The following is an 18,695-nucleotide window of genomic DNA, read 5'->3' as shown; positions in this document are numbered from 1 at the left end:
AGTCACAGCTGCATATTTGGGTTTTATTTCTTAATATAATCTATTTGCTATCTTTATCCATTTGATTCTTTAGAGAGCTCTTATTTACTGTTTTGAGAAAAAAAAGATTAGAACTCTAGACTTTTCACATGCAATAGTTGTGTTTTTAACAACAGTTGATTGACTTTTCTGGTACATGTGAAGTGATGCTTTCTTCCTCTATGCCTTATTAGTTGGAATCAAACTGTGAGTAGAGGAAAAGACCAGTCAGTGTTTCTCTGTGCTTTTTCTTCTAGAAACAAAGAAAAGTAAGCAAAAGTTAAAAGTCTTGAATACTTATTAAAAGAATAAATAACCAGAAACACTGCCTCCCCAATCTTGGACCTAACCCTGTTCTGTGAAGATGATTCACTGACACTGGTGACCTGGTATCGTTATAGCAGTTGATGCAGTATGTACTCTTAGAGGATATTGATCCTTGAAGGCAGGGCCGATTTCTTTTATGTTTGTCCCTCATGGTTTCATGCTCCCATTTCTCTCTCATTACCATTTTGCCAATAAAATAATCTGAAGGGGAATTATGATAATAGAAGTGGCTGTCTAATAGTGGATAGAATAATGTAGAAAGTTACCAGAGAGTGAAAAAGTTTATAGACATCAGTGCTTACAAATATAATACTTTAGCTGAGAACTATAGGAAAGTGTTTTGTAAAGTTGCATTGCAGAATAGTCCAGTTTGTGATTGAGGAGGGGCCAAGCAAATGAACTGTGTGTGCATTTTATGTGTTACACACTTGGTAAGACTATATAGATTTTATGTATAAATGCTGAAAATAAATTGTACAAGAGCTTTAAACTCCTATTAACCATAGGATTTGTGCAGTCAATAATGAAGTCTTTGCTTTGTCCAGGAATTAGGTCCAAAGTGGAATCCCTTTATCCTGAATTTTTTGTGGCAGAGTTAATTGGAAAGGGTTTAGGGGCTCTTCAGGGGATCTTTATGTCACGACCTGAAGAGACCAGGGAGTCTGTTCATCAACACTGCTTGCACTCAAGTGATCCTGACCCAGGAGACTAGCATGCTTTTTGGACTTTAGATGATCTTCCTCAATTTAAGGCAAATGATGGCATAATTTTTCTAATAATATAAAGCTGAATTATCTGGGTTTCTAATTTAATGAGGACTTAAAAATATAAATTGATAAATTTATGAGCACCGTGTTCTTAGCCCACTTTAGTAATGCAGTCTCCTTACTTCTTTTCTTACTTTGTTAGTGATAGTGTTTGTCTTTAAACCCGTGAGTGAGGTGTGTTAGCACCTGGGCAGGGTTTTGCTCCTTGCTTGGTCACTAGTAACAGAAGTACAGTTGCTGATAGCAATCTAATGCTCTGTATTGGAGTTGATCTTCCACCTTTCTCAGATAGCCACCTTCTTATTCAGCACACTGTGACAAGGAGCTATCCAAAAAGGTGCGATTCCCACCTGCCTGAGAGGTGAACCGAGCTGTTACAACCCAAGAGAACTGATAAAGTTCCAAATTCACCTTGTCTGTATTTACCAGGGCAAGTCTTGTTTCCAAATTGAAATGTTACTACTGATTAATATTAGTACCTGTAATCGAAGAAGCTGGTGCAGCCTATCCAGATATGCTTAGTCTGCTAGCTCGTTGTCTGTGGAGGGCAAAATCTGCACCAGATGGTACCAAAGAAGAATTTTGATTACTGATGTTTTTCAAGTAGGCTGGTTTCTCTCCACCTGATAGAAGTTGCTACATCTTTCCAAACAGGTTCTCTAATGATCTTGCTTCACCATGGCTACAAATATGGAGGGGCTGGTTCAGCACAGAGTGGGGACCCAGCAGGTGGCTGAGGTGAGTGACAGGGGCTAGCAAAATAGCTGGCACCCTTGATTTTAAAAGGAAAAGTACATCAGTGTGCGCTGTTCTTTCAAAACAGTCCCAATGAAGTCAGCATGTGAGCCAAATCCAAAGCAGGATGCTGCCATTGAAGAAAAATGAAAATGACAAGAGCATTTGCTCCTAAAGTTTCTTTGCATGAATAGGGTGACCTGGCTGCATACGATGAGGTGACTTTAAAAATTTTACTTTGAACAAAAACTAAGAGTCTAATGATGCTTGTCAAACTTGTGAGTATAGTTTTTAGTCAAAGGCTCTTAGTTTCTTGCACATTTGATACTCTGTTAATACTGTGTATGGTGGAAAGCGGATTCTGTGCATTCTACAGTCATTCTTGACCTTCTTCCGTGTACTGGGGATTTTGCTAAGTGCTAAGAAATATGGAGGTGAATGAGCCATTGGTCCTTCCTTTAGTGTTCTCTGGGCCTGGTTAAGGAGTAATTATAAAATGGTGAGACGTGAAACTCCATGTGAGGAAGGTAATCCTGCAGGTGGGTCTTGCATCGCAAGTAATCATTTGTTAGACCTAAGGAAGCAGGGTGGGAAACTGGCAGATGCTGAGGAGGGTATCCTAAGTCAGAAACCTATGCAAAGACAGGACAGAGGCATGAAGTAGCTTGGAATGCTCAGGCAACTCGAGGTGTAAAGGAGGGAAGTAGGGCCAGATCTTTTCAGTCTGTACCAGGCCCTCTGCAAGGGCTTCAGTCCTCAACAACCTTTTGAAGTTTGGTGTGATTGCTATTCCCATTTAATAGGTGAGGAAACCAAGGCTCAAGGACAAGTAACTGGCCAAGGGCACACTGACCCAGTTCTGTTTCACTTCTTCCAAAGCTCCTCCAATAAACCATGCATCGTGCTGCAAACAGGAGCCATTAGAAGGATTCAGATTTGTGTCTTTGAACCAATAATCGTATTTCTAAGGTGAAGACATAGATTTATCAAAGGATGGACATTTAAAGGAAGGATTTTTTTAAATAAAAATAAGTACACGAATGCCAGTTTATACCAGTAAAATTGGTGAGCAGACTTTTCAGATTTTAGATCAACCATTGACTTTAAGGCAACAGTATAATCATCCCTTTCACCCAGCAAATAAGGGTTAGTGTTAACTGAAGTTGAAAGCAGATTTTACAAATTTTTAAATATTATATTTTTGGAAGAGCTAAAGAGCTGTGAAAGTATTGGGGTTAAAATGCTTGTGTTTATACGTTACTTTAGTTTGTCTTAGGAACAATTACCTTGAAAATCATTGTTGGCTTTTCAAATATTTAGGGTTATTTTGCATTTAATACAGTTTCCAGTTGAGGCTGACTTGGAGACTAGTATGTGGATCACTGCCTTAAGAAGTCATCACTAATTCTTTTGGAGAAGAGGTTAGTATAGTAACCTATAGTACTGACCTATAGTAATTTATAGGATAATACAAGTTTCGTGTATGTATTCAGAAAATTTGCTAGGTAAAATTTTCTGTCAGATGCCTTATTTCCATCAAGAAATGGAATTTCATGTATTAATTTAGTGCAACTATTGTTTCCCATGGCAAAAAGCACATTTTGAGGAGACATCCAAAATAGTAGGAGGCATTATTAATTTGGAGAACAAAAGCAATCTTCCTATTTAAAATATTCCCTAGATTTCCATGCTATTATTTTGCAATTTCAAGCTTAATGACTTTAAACTGCGTGTGGTAGCTATATACAATATTAGATCAGCCAAATGAGTAAGAGAGCCTACAGTTCATCATGTTGGTGCTAAACAATAATTGAGTGGGAATGAAGTTTTTAAATTAGGAGTTATTAGCAGTCATTTGGGGACAGTTGTTTATTCAGTCAGCAGACAGTGAAGGAACATACCTCTTCCCTGCCTGTTCGCCAGAAGCACACGCAGGTGAGTAATAGGACTGGGGATCTGCTCACCAGAGCTCTGTGTTGCAGGGATCAGGCATGAGACAGGCTACACCAGAGGACAGGGTCTCCATAGTGGAAAGGGGGCTCTCTAGGGATCAGACAGATTGGGGTTTAAATCTAGGTCCTGCCATTTGCTATCTGGGTGACTGCCTTGTTCCTCAGTTTTCTCATCTAGAAAATGGGAGTAGTAGTAGAACCTATTATCTCATGGGATTGTTGTGAGAAGTCATTGAAATAAAAACATATAAGGAGCTTTAGCAGGTCCCATGCTTTTGCTCCATAAATGAGATAGAGCAACATTGTCAATAGTGTAAATGATTTTCTCTCAAGTCCCCAGAACAACCTTTTTCCCTATGGACCAGATAAGTCACATTACCAAAATAAAGTACAAAAGTTGGATCATACAAACAAACAACTTGATGTCCTATAATGTGCTCCGATTTATTCAGTTATTCACAGAGACAGTTTAATATAGTGGTCAAGAGTATAGACTCTGGAGCCAGATTGCCTAGTTTAAATCCTGATCCTGCCACTTGCAAACTGTGTGACCTCTCTGTTTTTTGGAATTGTTTATGAAGAGCTAATATTAATTCTTCTTTAAATGTCTGGTAAAATTCAGCAGTGTAGCCATGTGGGCTTGGGCTTTTCTTTGCAGGTAGTTTTTTAGTTCCAGTTTTAGTCTCATCACTTGTTATAGGTCTGTTCATATTGTCTTTTTCTTCTTGAGTCAGTTTCAGTAGTCTGTGTCTTTTTGAGAATTTGTTCATTTCATGTAAGTCATCTAATTTATTGTCAAAATAGTTGTTCACGGTATTCTTTTATCCTTTTTATTTCTGTTAAGGTCAGTACCAATTTCTCCTCATTCATTTCTGATTCTGTTTAGTAATTTGAATCTTTTCCTTGGTCAGTCTAGCTAAAGATTTGTCAATTTGTTGACCTTTTCAAAGAACTGCCTTTTGATTTCATTGATTTTTCTCTATTGTTTTTGTATTCTCTGTTTCATTAATTTCCACTCTCATCAAAACCACAACGAGATACCATTTTACATCCACTAGAGTGGCTGGGGGGGAAAAAAAGGTCAGATAACAAGTGTTGGTGAGGATGTGGAGAAATTGAAAACTTCCTGTATTACTGGTAATAATGTAAAATGGTGCAGCTACTTTGGAAAACAGTCTGGCAGCTCTTCAAAAAGTTAAATATGAAGTTACTACATGACCCAGCAATTCCATTCCAAGCTATATACCCAAAAGAAATGAAAACATACATCCACACAAAAACTTGTGCACCAATGTTTATAGTAGTATTATTCAAAATAGCCAAAAGGTAGAAATAGTCAAATGTCCATCAACTGACAAATGAATAACAAAATGTGGTATATCCAGACAGTAGAATATTATTCAGCTATAAAAAGGAATTACTGATGCATGCTACAGCATGGATGAATCTTGACAGCATTATACTAAGTGAAAGAAACTAGTCACAAAAGACGACATATTATCTTATTCCATTCATATGAAATGTCCAGAACAGGGAACTCTATAGAGATAGAAAATAGGTTATAGTGGTTGCCTAGGGCTGGATATTGGAAGTGATACCTAAAGAGTACAGGGTTTCTTTTTGAGGGGATGAGATTTTTCTAAAATTTACTGTGGTGATAGTTGCACATATGTGTGTATATACTAAAAACCATTGAATTAAACACTTCAAATGGGTAGAATGTATGGTAGGTGAATTATAGCTCAGTAAAAGAGTTTTTTAAAAACAATACACAACAGCAACCAGATGCCACTACCAAAATTAGGAGGTATTTTCCAAAATAAAAGAACAAAAAGAAATGGAAAAAAAAAAAAAACTAGAGGGATTTGTGACTTCTACTTTTTAATTAGAATTATATACTTTCTAAAACAATAAAGCATGATTACATATGCAGTATATACAGTTTGATTCCAGTTTTGTAAGGTATTTATTTCTCACATGTATCTGTAGCTACATAATACAGTGTGCCAGGTGTTATGCTCAGCTCATCACCTCATTTAATACTTCCGTTAACACTATCAGGAAAGTATTATTATTTTCCCCACTTTAATTGGGGGAAACTGAGAGGTAGAGAGGTTACTTTGCCATATCTGAGTGACTTCAGAGCCTAGACTTTTACACTACACAGTAAGTTCATTTTTTATTTTATTAAAAACATTTTTTCTTCCAGTTTGTTTTTTTTTTTTAATCAGTGTTAGACATTGCCCTTTTTTGGGAGAGAGGTGTTTTTTTAGTTTTAATTGTGGTAAAATGTCAAATTTACTATTATAACCATTTTTAAGCATATAGTTCTGTGGCATTAACTACATTATTCTGTAACCATCACCACTACCCATCTTCAGAACTTTTCATCTCCCCAAACTGAAACACTGTACCCTTTAAACACTTAACACCCATTCCCTCCTCCCCTCTACCCCGGCAGTATTTTAACTCTTTTTGATGCTATTGTAAATGGAATTGTTTACTTAATTTTTTTTGAGCATCATTGTTAACGGTGTAGAAATGCAACTGATTTTTGTGTTGATTCTGTATCCTGCAACTTCACTGAATTTGTTTATTCTAACATGTGTGTGTGTGTGCGTGCGTGTGTGTGTGTGAGAGACATCTTTAGGTTTTCCTATGTGGAAGATCATGTCATCTGTGAATAAAGATAATTTTACTTTTTCTTTCCCAATTTGGATGCCTTGTACTTATTTTTCTTGCCTAATCATTCTGGTTGGAACTTCTAATATATTGAGTAGAAGAGGTGAAAGCAGTCATCCTTGGCTTCCTGATCTTAAAGGAAAATTTTTCAGTCTTTCATCACAAAATGTGATGTTAGCTGTGGGTTTTTCACATATGACTTTTATTATGTTGAGATAGTTTCCTTCTGTTCCTAGTTTGTTGGATGTTTTTATCATGAAAGGGTGTTGAATTTTGTCAGGAATAAACCCCACTTGGTCATGTGTATAATCTTTTTAATATGCTGCTGATAACAGTTTGCTCGTATTTTGTTGAGGAATTTTGCATTGGTATTCATAAGGGATATTGATCTGCAGTATTCTTTTCTTGCAGTGTCTTTGCCTGACTGGTATCAGGGCAATGCTGGCTTCATAGAATGAGTTTGGGAGTGTTCCCTCTTCTTCAGTTTTTTGGAAGAGTTTGAGATGGATGGTGTTAATTCTATTTTAAATGTTTGGTAGAATTCACTAGGGCTGGTCCAGGGCTTTTTGAGGGGTGGGGAGGCTTCATTACTGATTCAATCTTCTTACTAGTTATAGGTCTACTCAGATTTTCTATTTCTTCATGATTCAGTCTTGGTAGGTTGTATGTTTCTAGGAATTTGTCCATTTCATCTCGGTTATCCAGTTTGTTGGTATACAGTTGTTCATAGTACTTTCTTAAAGTCCTCTTTATTTCTGCAAAATCAGTAATAAGTTTCTGCTTTCATTTCTGGTATTAGACATTTTTTGACTTAGTATATAAATAAACTTTAGTTTTCATTCAGTGCCTCACACACCTACATCTTCCCTTCATTCTCCCAATAAAAGTGTATCCTCTTTGCATAAATTAATGTTCTGTTACCTAACTATGACATTATCACGTATACTTCCTAGTATCTCCAATATAGTTGTAGAACCCTCTGAATACTATTCTTCATACAAATACATCAGAGGGATTTTCAGTTTCCTTTATTTTCCTGTGAAAACATTCCTCCCAAAGTCCTCTGACCTCCTGCTCCAGTCCCTACTGATTGCTTTTTAAGCCTGCTGCACAGCTGTCATCCTTTATTTGTCTTTTGTTTGGGATTCTTTCCTTGAATTCATGGTTTTTTTTGTTTTTTTTTTAAAGGTTTATTGATTGATTGATTGCTATGTTGGGTCTTTGTTTCTGTGCTAGGGCTTTCTCTAGTTGCGGCAAGCGGGGGCCACTCTTCATCGCGGTGCGCGGGCCTCTCACCATCGTGGCCTCTCTTGTTGCGGAGCACAGGCTCCAGATGCGCAGGCTCAGTAGTTGTGGCTCACGGGCCTAGTTGCTCCGCGGCATGTGGGATCTTCCCAGACCAGGGCTCGAACCCGCGTCCCCTGCATTAGCAGGCAGACTCTCAACCACTGCGCCACCAGGGAAGCCCCTTGAATTCATGTTTTTTTCCTTTTTTTAAAAAAATGTAAATAACATGCTCCAAAAACTTCCTAAGAAAGAGTGCATCAGAGATGAATTGTTTTTAGATCTTGCATATCTAAACATGTCTTTATTTACACCCACATGCTTGAGTAATAGTTTGGGGATAGAAATCTAAGTTGAAAATAATAATTTTACCTCAGAATTTCAAGGCATCATTTTATTGCCTTCCAGCTTTGAGAAGGCCATTTACATTCTTGATTCTCTTAGGTGTCTCTCTCCCTCTTTCTCTCCTGCCTTTTCTGTCCCCTACCTCCATTGTTAAGATCTTTTCTTCATCCCTGTTGTTCTGAAATTTCATAGTAATGCCTTTTAGTGTAGTTTTTCTTTTATACATTATACTGGGCACTCAGAGGGTCCTTTCAATCTAGAAACTCACAAACTCCTGTTCTACGAAATTGTTTTACAGTAGTTCTCTGATAATACCTTCCCTCAGTATTTTTCCAGCCTCTTTCCAGAACTCCTAATTAATTGGATACTGGAGCTCTTGAACTAATCATTTCTTCATTTTTTCTCTTCTGTTTCTAGCTCTTTCTGCTGCTTCTACTTTCAGGGAGATTTCCAACTTAGATCTGTCTTCAGGTCTTACCAGTTGCTTGAGCGTATTATTTAACCTTGCTGTGCCAGTGTCCCCAACTATCAAATGGGGTTAATGATTATACTTATTGTAGAGGATTATTGTGAGAATTCAGTTGGTGTGTCTAAAGCATGTCACATAGTAACAGTGTGGCAAATAGTCACTGCCCAGCTCCTGCTGCTGCTGCTGTTGTTTCTTCAACATTGTTTTCTTCTTTGCTATCTTATTTTTCATTTTAGGAACTTCTTTCTGTTTTTCTTTTATAGCAACTTTTTCTTTTATTTTCCTTTCTCAATTGAAATTTTATTGGTTGTTTTGAGCATCAGTACACAGACATTGCAGTTTGTATACAATTTGTAACATATGTACCAAACATCTAAAAAAACATGTAGTTGTCTTTCCTAAAGTTATTCCAGCTTAAAATTTGGCAGCAAATTTTTCTGTAAGAGGATATCAAGTACCAGTATCTTCAAGTGTTGATAAACTGTTACATTGTAAGTCCCACTAATTCACAATTTTTAATATCATATACATACTCCAATTTTCAGTCTTTCACAGCACATTAACAAAGTTACTGGGAAAATGGACTAGCATGATGAAAGATGTTACAGAGAGCAGGCAGTTCTAACAGGCAGGGCCAAGATCAAGGGGTGGTTTTCTTTAGGAAACAATTTTACTGAAAACAACGTGAGAACAGAAGTCATTTTAAATGTTCAAGGCGTATTAAATGCACGACTAGGACTCCAAGTTGTCATTTAGTATGATTTATATAATAGGAAATGAAAAGTACCCCCATCCATGGCATGTTAAGCTGAACATCCAAGACAGTCAAAGCCTCCTGCACTCAATACCCCACTATTTTCTGGTTGTATCGAAAAATAAGCAACAGCAAATGATTCACCTCTCAAAAAGAAAGAAAATTTAGTCTTGAAAAATTGGATGTGGTGGGATTTCCTCCTTCTTAGAAATGTTTCTAGATACACTTTAAAAAAACCTTGTGTTTACGAAATAGTTGATAACGGTATTCCTCCACGTTGTACAAGAAGTGAGACAGGGACCACTGATAAGACTTGGTGTGTGATATTCATCAGACTTGGCTTCTTTCTCTCCTGCTTCGTCAGAGGCTGGACTCTCCCCCTTTCAGTTCTCTGTTTTCTGCAAGTAAACCTTCTTTAGTTTCTTGGTTCTTGAGCCACTTCGGCCTGTTTTCCCTTTGCTCCCCTGTTCTCGTTTCCCTTTTTGGCTTTGTTTCCACTTTTGCAGGAGCAGGTTTCGCTGATAACCTTGCCCATCTCTTGGGTACCTCCATCCCCGCCCCTTGGGGAGAGCTGCCCTTCCTTTGGGTGGAGCCTGGGCCGCTCCAGATCCCCGAGGAACTGGGCCCCCTGCGCTGTCCCTTTCTGCCCTCTTCCGCCCAGGCCTTGCAACCCGACGTGGAGCGGTGGGAGAACCAGATCAAACCGTGTGGCAACTTTTTGTTGTCTCATGTATGCAGTAGTTTGTCCTCTTTTTGTGAGGGTGATAACTGCAGTTTTTTTGCTGTTTTTAGTTTTCTTTTGCTGCTTCCATAGGTGCTGTTTTATCCAAGTTCCTTTTTGTTTCTTTTAGTTCCTTTATTTCATAAGGAAGCTTTTCTCAAGTGGCTAATGATCCTTATTGTTGGTTCACATTTTAAAATGAAGCACTTAAAACTGAAAACAAAAACAAACAAATGTTTTTTGTACAGGAGTAAGGCTTGTCAACTTTTGGTTTGATTTTACTTTGTGGTGATTAGATAGGCACCCACACATTTTGTTTGGAGGGTGCCCCAGGTGTCACTATCCATAGGTTTCTTTTCTGGGGCCATTCAGTTTTTGGAGGCAAGAATTCTTCGGGGGTGGGGGTGATTTATGCCTTCTCTCCAGCATTTTTATTGTTGTTGATTTTAAAGTTATGGCACAAAGTGAGGGTTTGAGGTTCCATATTTAATCTACTCTTTGCAAACTGAAGAAGGGTGGCTCCCTCCTCGCTGGGAAGATGTTTTGATGTCTCTGGTCTGGGGCCTGGTACGCTGCGCTTTCCCTGCAGGGGAATGAGGAAGTGGTGGTCATGTGATGAGTCACATGGCTGCACCACAGGTATTCAGCCAGCCCCTGGTTTTCAGCCTATTTCTAAACCCAGCTTTCTGTGGAACTGAGGGATCTAGTACTGAGCCCTTTCAGGGTTCTGGGGTGGGAATTAGCTTGTTTCTCATTAGTATTCCCCTCTGTAGTCATTTGGAGTTCAGCTTTGTTCATTCTGCTGAGTCAGTTTCCACTCCGCCAGCTACTTTCCCTGTTCCTAGAGTTTGTTAGTATTTGTGATCCACTGTCATCTCCTTGACTGTTCTTTTTGTCCTTGTGGATCTGTACATTTTCTTAATCCTTTACTCATGCTTAAATGTGATTTGTTAAAGGAATAGAGATAATAAATGCATGTATTTGCTATATTTAACTGGAAGTAAGGGAAAGTATTACTAGTAAAGCAAATTAAAGTTGTTCACTGATAGACTTCAAGGTACTTCATAAGTATGCATTTATCCATGCAACGAGTATTTAAGGAGGGCTTACTGTGTGCGGTGTGCTGGGCATTGTTCTAGTGTTTAAGATACTCTGCTCTCATGAAGCTTCTATCCTATTGGGAAACAACCAATGTCTAAACAAACGAAAAATGTCAAGAGAGCAATAAGTACTATAAAGAAAAGTGAAGAGATAGAAAGTGATAAGAGTACTATCTAAGCACATTCAGGGAAGACTTTTCTTAGAAGGTGACATAACTTTTTTTAAAAAATTATCATTTTTTAAAATTTATTTATTTTTGGCTGTGTCGGCTCTTATTTGTGGCACGTGGGATCTTCGTTGAGGCATGCGGGATATTTTGTTGAGGCACACGGGCTTCTCTCTAGTTGTGGCATGCAGGTTTTCTCTTCTCTAGTTGTGGCGCGCAGGCTCCAGGGCCTGTGTGGGCTCTGTAGTTGTGGTGCGCAGGTTCCAGAGTGCATGCGCTCTGTAGTTTGCAGCACGCAGGCTCTCTAGTTGAGGTGCACGAGCTCAGTAGTTGTGGCACGTGGGTTTAGTTGCCCCGTGGCATGTGGAATCTTAGTTCCCTGACCAGGGATCGAACCCACGTCCCCTGCATTGTAAGGCGGATTCTTTACCACTGGACCACCAGGGAAGTCCCAGAAGGTGACATTTAAATGAAGACCTGAATGAAGTAAGAGAGTGATTCGGATATGAGTATCAGGGCATGGGGTAACATTCCAGGTAGGGGAGAGGGGAGCGTGCTTGGCACAGTAGAGGAACCATGAAGACACCTGTGTGGCAGAAGTGCAGGGGGCGAGGGAGAACGTGGTGGGAGATGAGGTCAGGGGGGTAGGTAGTGCCAGGTCTTCTTGGATTATGTAGGCTATGGTCAGGAATTTGTATTTTATTCTATGTACGTTGGGGAGCCATTGGAGAGTTTGAGCAGGAGATTGGCCTGTCTTTGAGGGTTGAACTAGGAGCCTGCTGATTGTGCAAACTGCTGCACTCAGACCCTGACCTGACAGACCATACTCTCTTCATTGAAGGTGGGCAGTTTGAGGTACTCCCTGCTTTTAAACCATTGCTACCCATAGTCCCTGCTGTGGAATTTACCTGCGTGGCCACGTCCATAGCACATTACCCGTGGTCTCCTTGGTCTACAGCTGATTCAGCCAACCTGTATCCCTGATGGACTGATTGAGCTGATAAGATTCCTACTCTTAAGAATTGGAAAACAAGCATTTTTGTTTTTACGCGAAATATGCGTTTCTGGAAAACCTTGTGTTCTACACACTAAAAATAACAGAGCTGGGCTTCCCTGGTGGCGCAGTGGTTAAGAATCTGCCTGCCAATGCAGGGGACACGGGTTCAAGCCCTGGTCTGGGAAGATCCCACGTGCCATGGAGCAACTAAGCCCGTGCGCCACAACCACTGAGCCTGTGCTTTAGAGTCCACGAGCCACAACTACTGAGCCCGCACGCCTAGAGCCCGTGCTCCACAACAAGAGAAGCCACTGCAATGAGAAGCCCGCGCACCGCAATGAAGAGTAGCCCTGCTCGTCGCAACTAGAGAAAGCCTGCGCACAGCAACAAAGACACAGCACAGCCAAAAATAAAAATAAATAAAATAAATTAATTTTAAAAAAAAATAACAGAGCTTATGGAAAAATAGCGTTCAGCGTGGCCCAGAGCACTAACAAAAGTAATAACAATCCTAATAAAAATGCTAGTATAATTAAAAAAACGTGTTAAATTCCTAAAAATCAAATATTAGAGTATAGGATTTTGTCTTAAAAACAAGGTGAAAGTAGCTTTATGGAAGAGGATATAAGGAAGGGTTAAAGATGGTGAATTACTGAATAAATGCATAAAGGTTAGGGAGAACCATGCAATGAGCTTTTCCAAGACACAGAACACATGGCCAGAATGAGGCGAGAGGATGAACCTGGTGTGAATAGGCATCGTGCGTGACACTGAATTCCTGTTAGCTTAGATGCCGACGTGCTTTGCATTCTGTGGCTCTACACTGTGATACAGAGCATTAAGGAATTGGGAGCAGTCACTTGTAAATCAGTGTGATTTCAAGTGTTATACTGCCATCATTTCTCTGTTTACAATTTTGTAGAATCAAAATCACATTGCAGAAATAACCTTGCAACAGAACATACTTTGCTAACAATGATACCTGTTGAACCCTTACTATGTGCCAGGTACTGCACATAAGCTCTGTATCCTCTTGCTTATTCTTGACATAATGCCTGTGAAATGGTGCTCTCACTTTTCATAGTTAAGGAAGCTAAGGCACAGGAGAGGGTTAAATAATGTGTCTACTGGCATATGGTCAGTAAAAGGTGACATTAGACCCTGGAGTTAAAAGATCATACAGTGTCAGGGCTTGAGATGATGCCATGTGTCAGCCCAAGTTGTTGCAGGACGTAGAAGCAGAGAAAGGTGGTCCTCAGAGAGAAGCCGGAGAGTGACTCTCAGACTCTCAGAAAAAAGCAAAGGGGAGTGAGCAGGTGGCCTGAGAAAGAGATAGAGAAGCTGCCTCACAGCTCTCCCCTTCCCAAATAGCACAGTCATACATCCTGAGACTGGGTTCTGTAAGTGTCCTTCCAACAAATTTCCCCTTTCATTTGAGTAAGTTTGAGTGTCATTTGTAACCAATCACTGACAAAAGCACCCAAACCCTCCCAATTCTATTTGATATGTATCTGGCATGTCACATTTTGGGGATATAAACTTCAGTTTTCAGTGAGTAGATTAATTTGATTAACTTTAATTAAGTTATCTCTTGGGGTTCAAGCCCATGGCTCTCAGATACGCACATGGATTGGTTTTGGGTGGGGAAGGTGCTGTGGGGAGGGGGAAAGTCAGGAACAGAGGGAGAGGGCTTGAATTAGCTCCAGTGTTTTGTCTTAGTTTCTCTTTGAAGGGTCAAGTGAAATCTATTCTGAAGTAACAGTGTGTGGCCATGTCCTGAATTTTATGGAGCCATTTCCTTTTGTCTATGACTTTACCACCTATGTATATATTGCTACATTCTTTTTCTTTTTTAATTAATTTTATTTATTTTTGGCTGCATTGGGTCTTTGTTGCTGCACGCGGGCTTTCTCTAGTTGTGGCGAGCGGGGGCTACTCTTCGTTGTGTTGCTCGGGCTTCTCATTGCGGTGGCTTCTCTTGTTGTGGAGCACAGGCTCTAGGCGTGTGGGCTTCAGTAGTTGCAACATGTGGTCTCAGTAGTTGCGGTGCACGGGCTCTAGGCGTGCAGGCTCAGTAGTTGTGGCTCGCGGACTGTAGAGCGCAGGCTCAGTAGTTGTGGCGCACGGGCTTAGTTGCTCCGCAGCACGTGGGATCTTCCCAGACCAGGGCTCAAACCCGTGTCCCCTGCATTGGCAGGCGGATTCTTAACCACTGCACCACCAGGGAAGCCCAACATTTCTTTATTACATGAATAAACATGTTCTTTTTTGGTCTTTTTTTTCACATGCATGTCATCCAGTTATAATCATCCTGTGCATACAACTTTGTATCTTTTGTTTTCACAGAATGTTAATTTCACAGGCTAAATGTCATCATCCTTTCCACAGGTTACTACATAGCCTATGTGATCATCATTTTTCATAGCTACATAATTTTGTATCAAGGGAGCATAGCATAATTTACTAATCCATCTCCTAGTTTAGGACATTTAAGTTGCTTCTGACCTTTCTTTATTATAAATTAACACTGATAAATATATCCATGCTTTACCAGTCAAGGAATCTACTAGCAAATAACATCAGAAACCAACTGTTGCTGATTTAAAGAGAAATGAGATTCTTAAAAAACATTGACTTAAAATATATGTGAGGATGGATGGATGGATGGATAGATAACTTACTTGACAGAGTTACCAGGAGAGCTGGAAGACTAGCTTTGCATCTAGGAACTGCACCCAGATCTCACTGAAAAGCTGGTCTGAAGCTGTGGCTGCACACCACACCGCCAAGGCCAGACATGGGGCTTCTGCTGCTAGTGCAAAGTCTCCGCATCTGATCGACCCCCTGCCCTCCTCCAAGGGAGGCCAGACCTGCAAGTATCTGGCATTTTCTGCCTCTACAGTTGGAGATGGGCTCTGCCTTATCTGAACCCCTGAGAGAGGAAATTCCATATTCCCTAGAAAAATAATTTAGGATTACACACTGATAAAGCCATTTCTGTATTTAGGATAGTTTGTGTAAGGTGGTTTCCTGGAAGTAGAATTACCAGGCCAGAGGGCATGAACAAATTTTTTTGATGAGAGGAGCAGACCTGTTGACCTCAACAGTTGGGCCTTGGAGCTTTTTGCTTCCTTGGATTAATCTTTCCTTTAACATGTCACTTAACTGGCTGTACTTAGTGAATAGAGTGTTACGTTTCTTAGAACTTTAGTTGTTGAGATGGAAGGGCTTTTAGTCACTGCTTTAAAAAAGGATAATCATCTTTTTTACTCTTGATTAATTTTTCCCCTTTCGGTTGGGGTGCCTAGGTTTGTGCTAGAATCTGAAAAATGGATGGCATATTCTTTTTTTTTAATTTATTTATTTATGGCTGTGTTGGGTGTTCGTTTCTGCTCTAGGGCTTTCTCCAGTTGCGGCGAGCGGGGGCCACTCTTCATCGCGGTGCGCAGGCCTCTCACCGTCGTGGCCTCTCCCGTTGCGGAGCACAGGCTCCAGACGCGCAGGCTCAGTAGCTGTGGCTCATGGGCCTAGTGGCTCTGCGGCATGTGGGATCCTCCCAGATCAGGGCCCGAACCCGTGTCCCCCGCATTGGCAGGCAGATTCTCAACCACTGCGCCACCAGGGAAGCCCCTGGATGGCATATTCTTTTAACTTAGATTGTTTTAAGTTTCCACTCCACATACAAACTTGTGGAGTGGAAATTCATTATTTATGGCAGTGTGAACTTACTGTTTTTTAATTTCCTTCCTCTTTCAATCCCCTCCTCCCATCCTACATAAAAGTAAATATCCATATATTTCTTCCTACTCTTCCCCCAGGCTTTCATTTGTTTTGTTTGGTTTAGGGTGATTGACCAGCATTCACTCCATGTCAAACAGGAGGCAAGTGCTCTTATCTCCCAGCCCCACCTCTCTGTGACCTCCCCCGGGAGCTCCCTTTCCTCTGTGGCCTTGGGGAAAGGGGGAGGCTTAGATTTGAAGCCATTCCACAGTCTCTCATTTGTCCTGACTACACGTGCTCATCTTCTGACCAGAATAGGAGGCTTTGGAGGCTAGAGTTCTGACCTGTATTCACATGCCTGTTACGTGTTGGGTGGATGTAGTAAAATGTTTGTTAAACGAGCCCAGTGCTGTTACTCTTATGGGTGTTTTTATACGTAATGCAGATGGTTATGATGTTGCCTTCCCTTTCAGGGAAGGAGGAACTTGCAAAGACCCCATGTCTTTAAAAATATTGACTTAATGTACTGTGAAATTGAAAATGCTATATGCAGAACGTGGTATTTCTGAGTTCTCCAAATCTTCCCTTTACTCCTTATAGTTTTAAAACTGTTTTGAGTTGGTTGTACTCCAAGGTAACATTCTCCTGAGCTCTCAGTTCAGGAAAGGTGGTCTGGGGTGGGGGCCAGCATTTAGTAAAGGCAACAATCTAGGTGAAGGGAGAACTTTGTAAAGCAAAGTTACATCTTCCCTAGAAACAATTAATCATATTATTAGACAAACTGCCTCAGCAGCTGGTGAAACAGCAGGAACATGTCAATTTTGCTTCCTTAGTTACAGGGAGTGATAGTGTACTTGACCTTCAGCAGAGCAGGGTCATAGAGAGGGCATCTTTAAACAGCTCTGTCTGGTTTTGGTGAATGGAATCTGCACTGGCAGTTTGAAAGTACATGCCGATGAGTTCCCCCACCAACCCCTGGCTGTTTTGGTTGGACTCTTTGGCCGGGGAAGTTGCTGAGAAAAAATGTAAATAAAGCTGCAGAGAGCCATTGGCATGGTAAGTAAGTGCAGTGTTCTGCAGAAAAATAAGACTAATTTTGAAGCCTTTTCTCATTCTCTCTGTTTCTGGAGGCACGTCTCCTTGTAATGCAGTATATTTCATAGGCAGTTGTTTTTATAGCAGGTGGTAAAAAGCAGTGGATTTAGATGCCTAATACGTATTTGAAGGAAATCAATTTAGTGTCTATTGCTATGCTTAGCACCTAGCAAATTATTTCTTCATGGGAGCTTGTATTTGAGTGTGCTGGGTAGACCCAAGTGGAGCAAGAGCTGTTTGTTTGTGGTTGTTGTTGTTGTTTTCAGTAGGTTAACCTGCCTCTGAACAGAGTGTGTGAACCTGTTCTTAAATACCTCTTTGTTTTATATAATTGGGGGTAGTAGTCATTGATTTTGGATCTTTGTTTTTGTGCCAAGAAATTTAGGGCTATAGTTTTATCTTTTTAAACATACTATCAACTTGAAAATTTTCAAACTGGTTAATCAATTCTGATTTAAGTGGGGTGGATTTATTAATATTGAGGTTTGATTCTTCCACTGGCTTTAGTATAACGAAGAGCTGCCCTTGCCACTCAACAGGAGTAATTCTTTAGGAACATGGACACTGGCAGTATACGGTTCTGGTCCTTTGTATGAGGTGAGCAGCGAGCACTTTCAAGACCAGCAGCCTCCTCTGGCTTCCTCCCTCTGTGGTACAAGTTGCTGCACAAAGAGCAGTTAACTCTTTGCCCATTGACCCTTCACCACACTTATTATTTGGTGGTCCTTTGAAATAAAAATAAAAGGAGGATGTGGTACATTTCAGTTCAGGCTGGAGGTGTCCCCTGCCTGAAGCCCTTTACCCACTTAGGCAGTTGTTTACATTGTTCATTATTTCACTAGGGATGTTAAGGAGAAGTGGAAGTTCCTGATTGAGATCGGTAACATGTTGAGTCTGCAGGATCTGTTATTTTTTTTCCCCCCACAGGGTGTGAACTTTGCTGCCCTATTAATAACCCATGGGAATGTTGCAGCCAAAAATCAGGATCAGAATAAATTATAGATTTAGAAACTTAATTTTTGCTTATTAGCTGAATGCTTTGGGCATTCTGTTCAACCTAGATGTTCATCCTTCACCGAATGACTGCATGTTAACACAGAAATTTTTCCTAAAAATTATTTCCCCAAAAATGCTGCCAAGGCAATGTCATGTTATGGTGAAATAGAGAAGGTTCTCACTCCAGGTTGAAAAGGTACGTACTTTCCCATCAGCCACATATACTCGTGTGTCAGTGGAGGCAATATGCCTTGGTTTATTTATATGATAAACTGCCAAGGCAGGTGTTGTGCATACCTGCAGGATGTTTAACTAGCAGATAGATACAAGAGTGGAGTAAAACAAAAAGAGGTCTAGGCAGAGTCCCAGCGTCAGGACTGTAAAAAAGACTTCTTCTTTATTCTTGAAGTTAAAAAGTACTCATTCTCTAACCAGTCATTGTGGGCCTGATATGTGCCTGGCCTTAGGAGTAAAAGGAACTGTTCCTTCCTGCCCTCTGAGGTAGACTTGAGCAGGTACTATGAGGGCCCTGTGGAGAGTGCTAAGATACAGGCACTCTGGGAGCC

The 18,695-nt window shown here is 40.4% G+C and overlaps 1 protein-coding gene across 3 annotated transcripts in view; it reads left to right on the top strand.

The window, feature by feature from the left end:
- Window positions 1-18,695, top strand: part of NR2C2 (nuclear receptor subfamily 2 group C member 2) — an 82,154-nt gene that overhangs the window by 11,718 nt on the left and 51,741 nt on the right. The window contains exon 2 of one of the 3 annotated variants that reach the window (XM_061197314.1): window positions 1,767-1,850. The exons of 1 other annotated variant lie outside the window; for it this stretch is intronic. In XM_061197314.1, the coding sequence (XP_061053297.1) occupies window positions 1,791-1,850 (60 nt within the window). In that variant the 5' untranslated portion in view covers window positions 1,767-1,790. Of the gene's footprint in view, window positions 1-1,766; window positions 1,851-3,200; window positions 3,269-18,695 lie in introns of those variants that run through there. One more of the 3 variants, XM_061197316.1, reaches the window with a different exon arrangement.

The sequence above is a fragment of the Eubalaena glacialis genome, chromosome 7 (genome assembly GCF_028564815.1).
Source record: "Eubalaena glacialis isolate mEubGla1 chromosome 7, mEubGla1.1.hap2.+ XY, whole genome shotgun sequence".
NCBI lineage: Eukaryota > Metazoa > Chordata > Mammalia > Artiodactyla > Balaenidae > Eubalaena > Eubalaena glacialis.
Note: the sequence above shows the minus strand (reverse complement) of the source record. Positions and strands in the feature narration are given on the sequence as shown.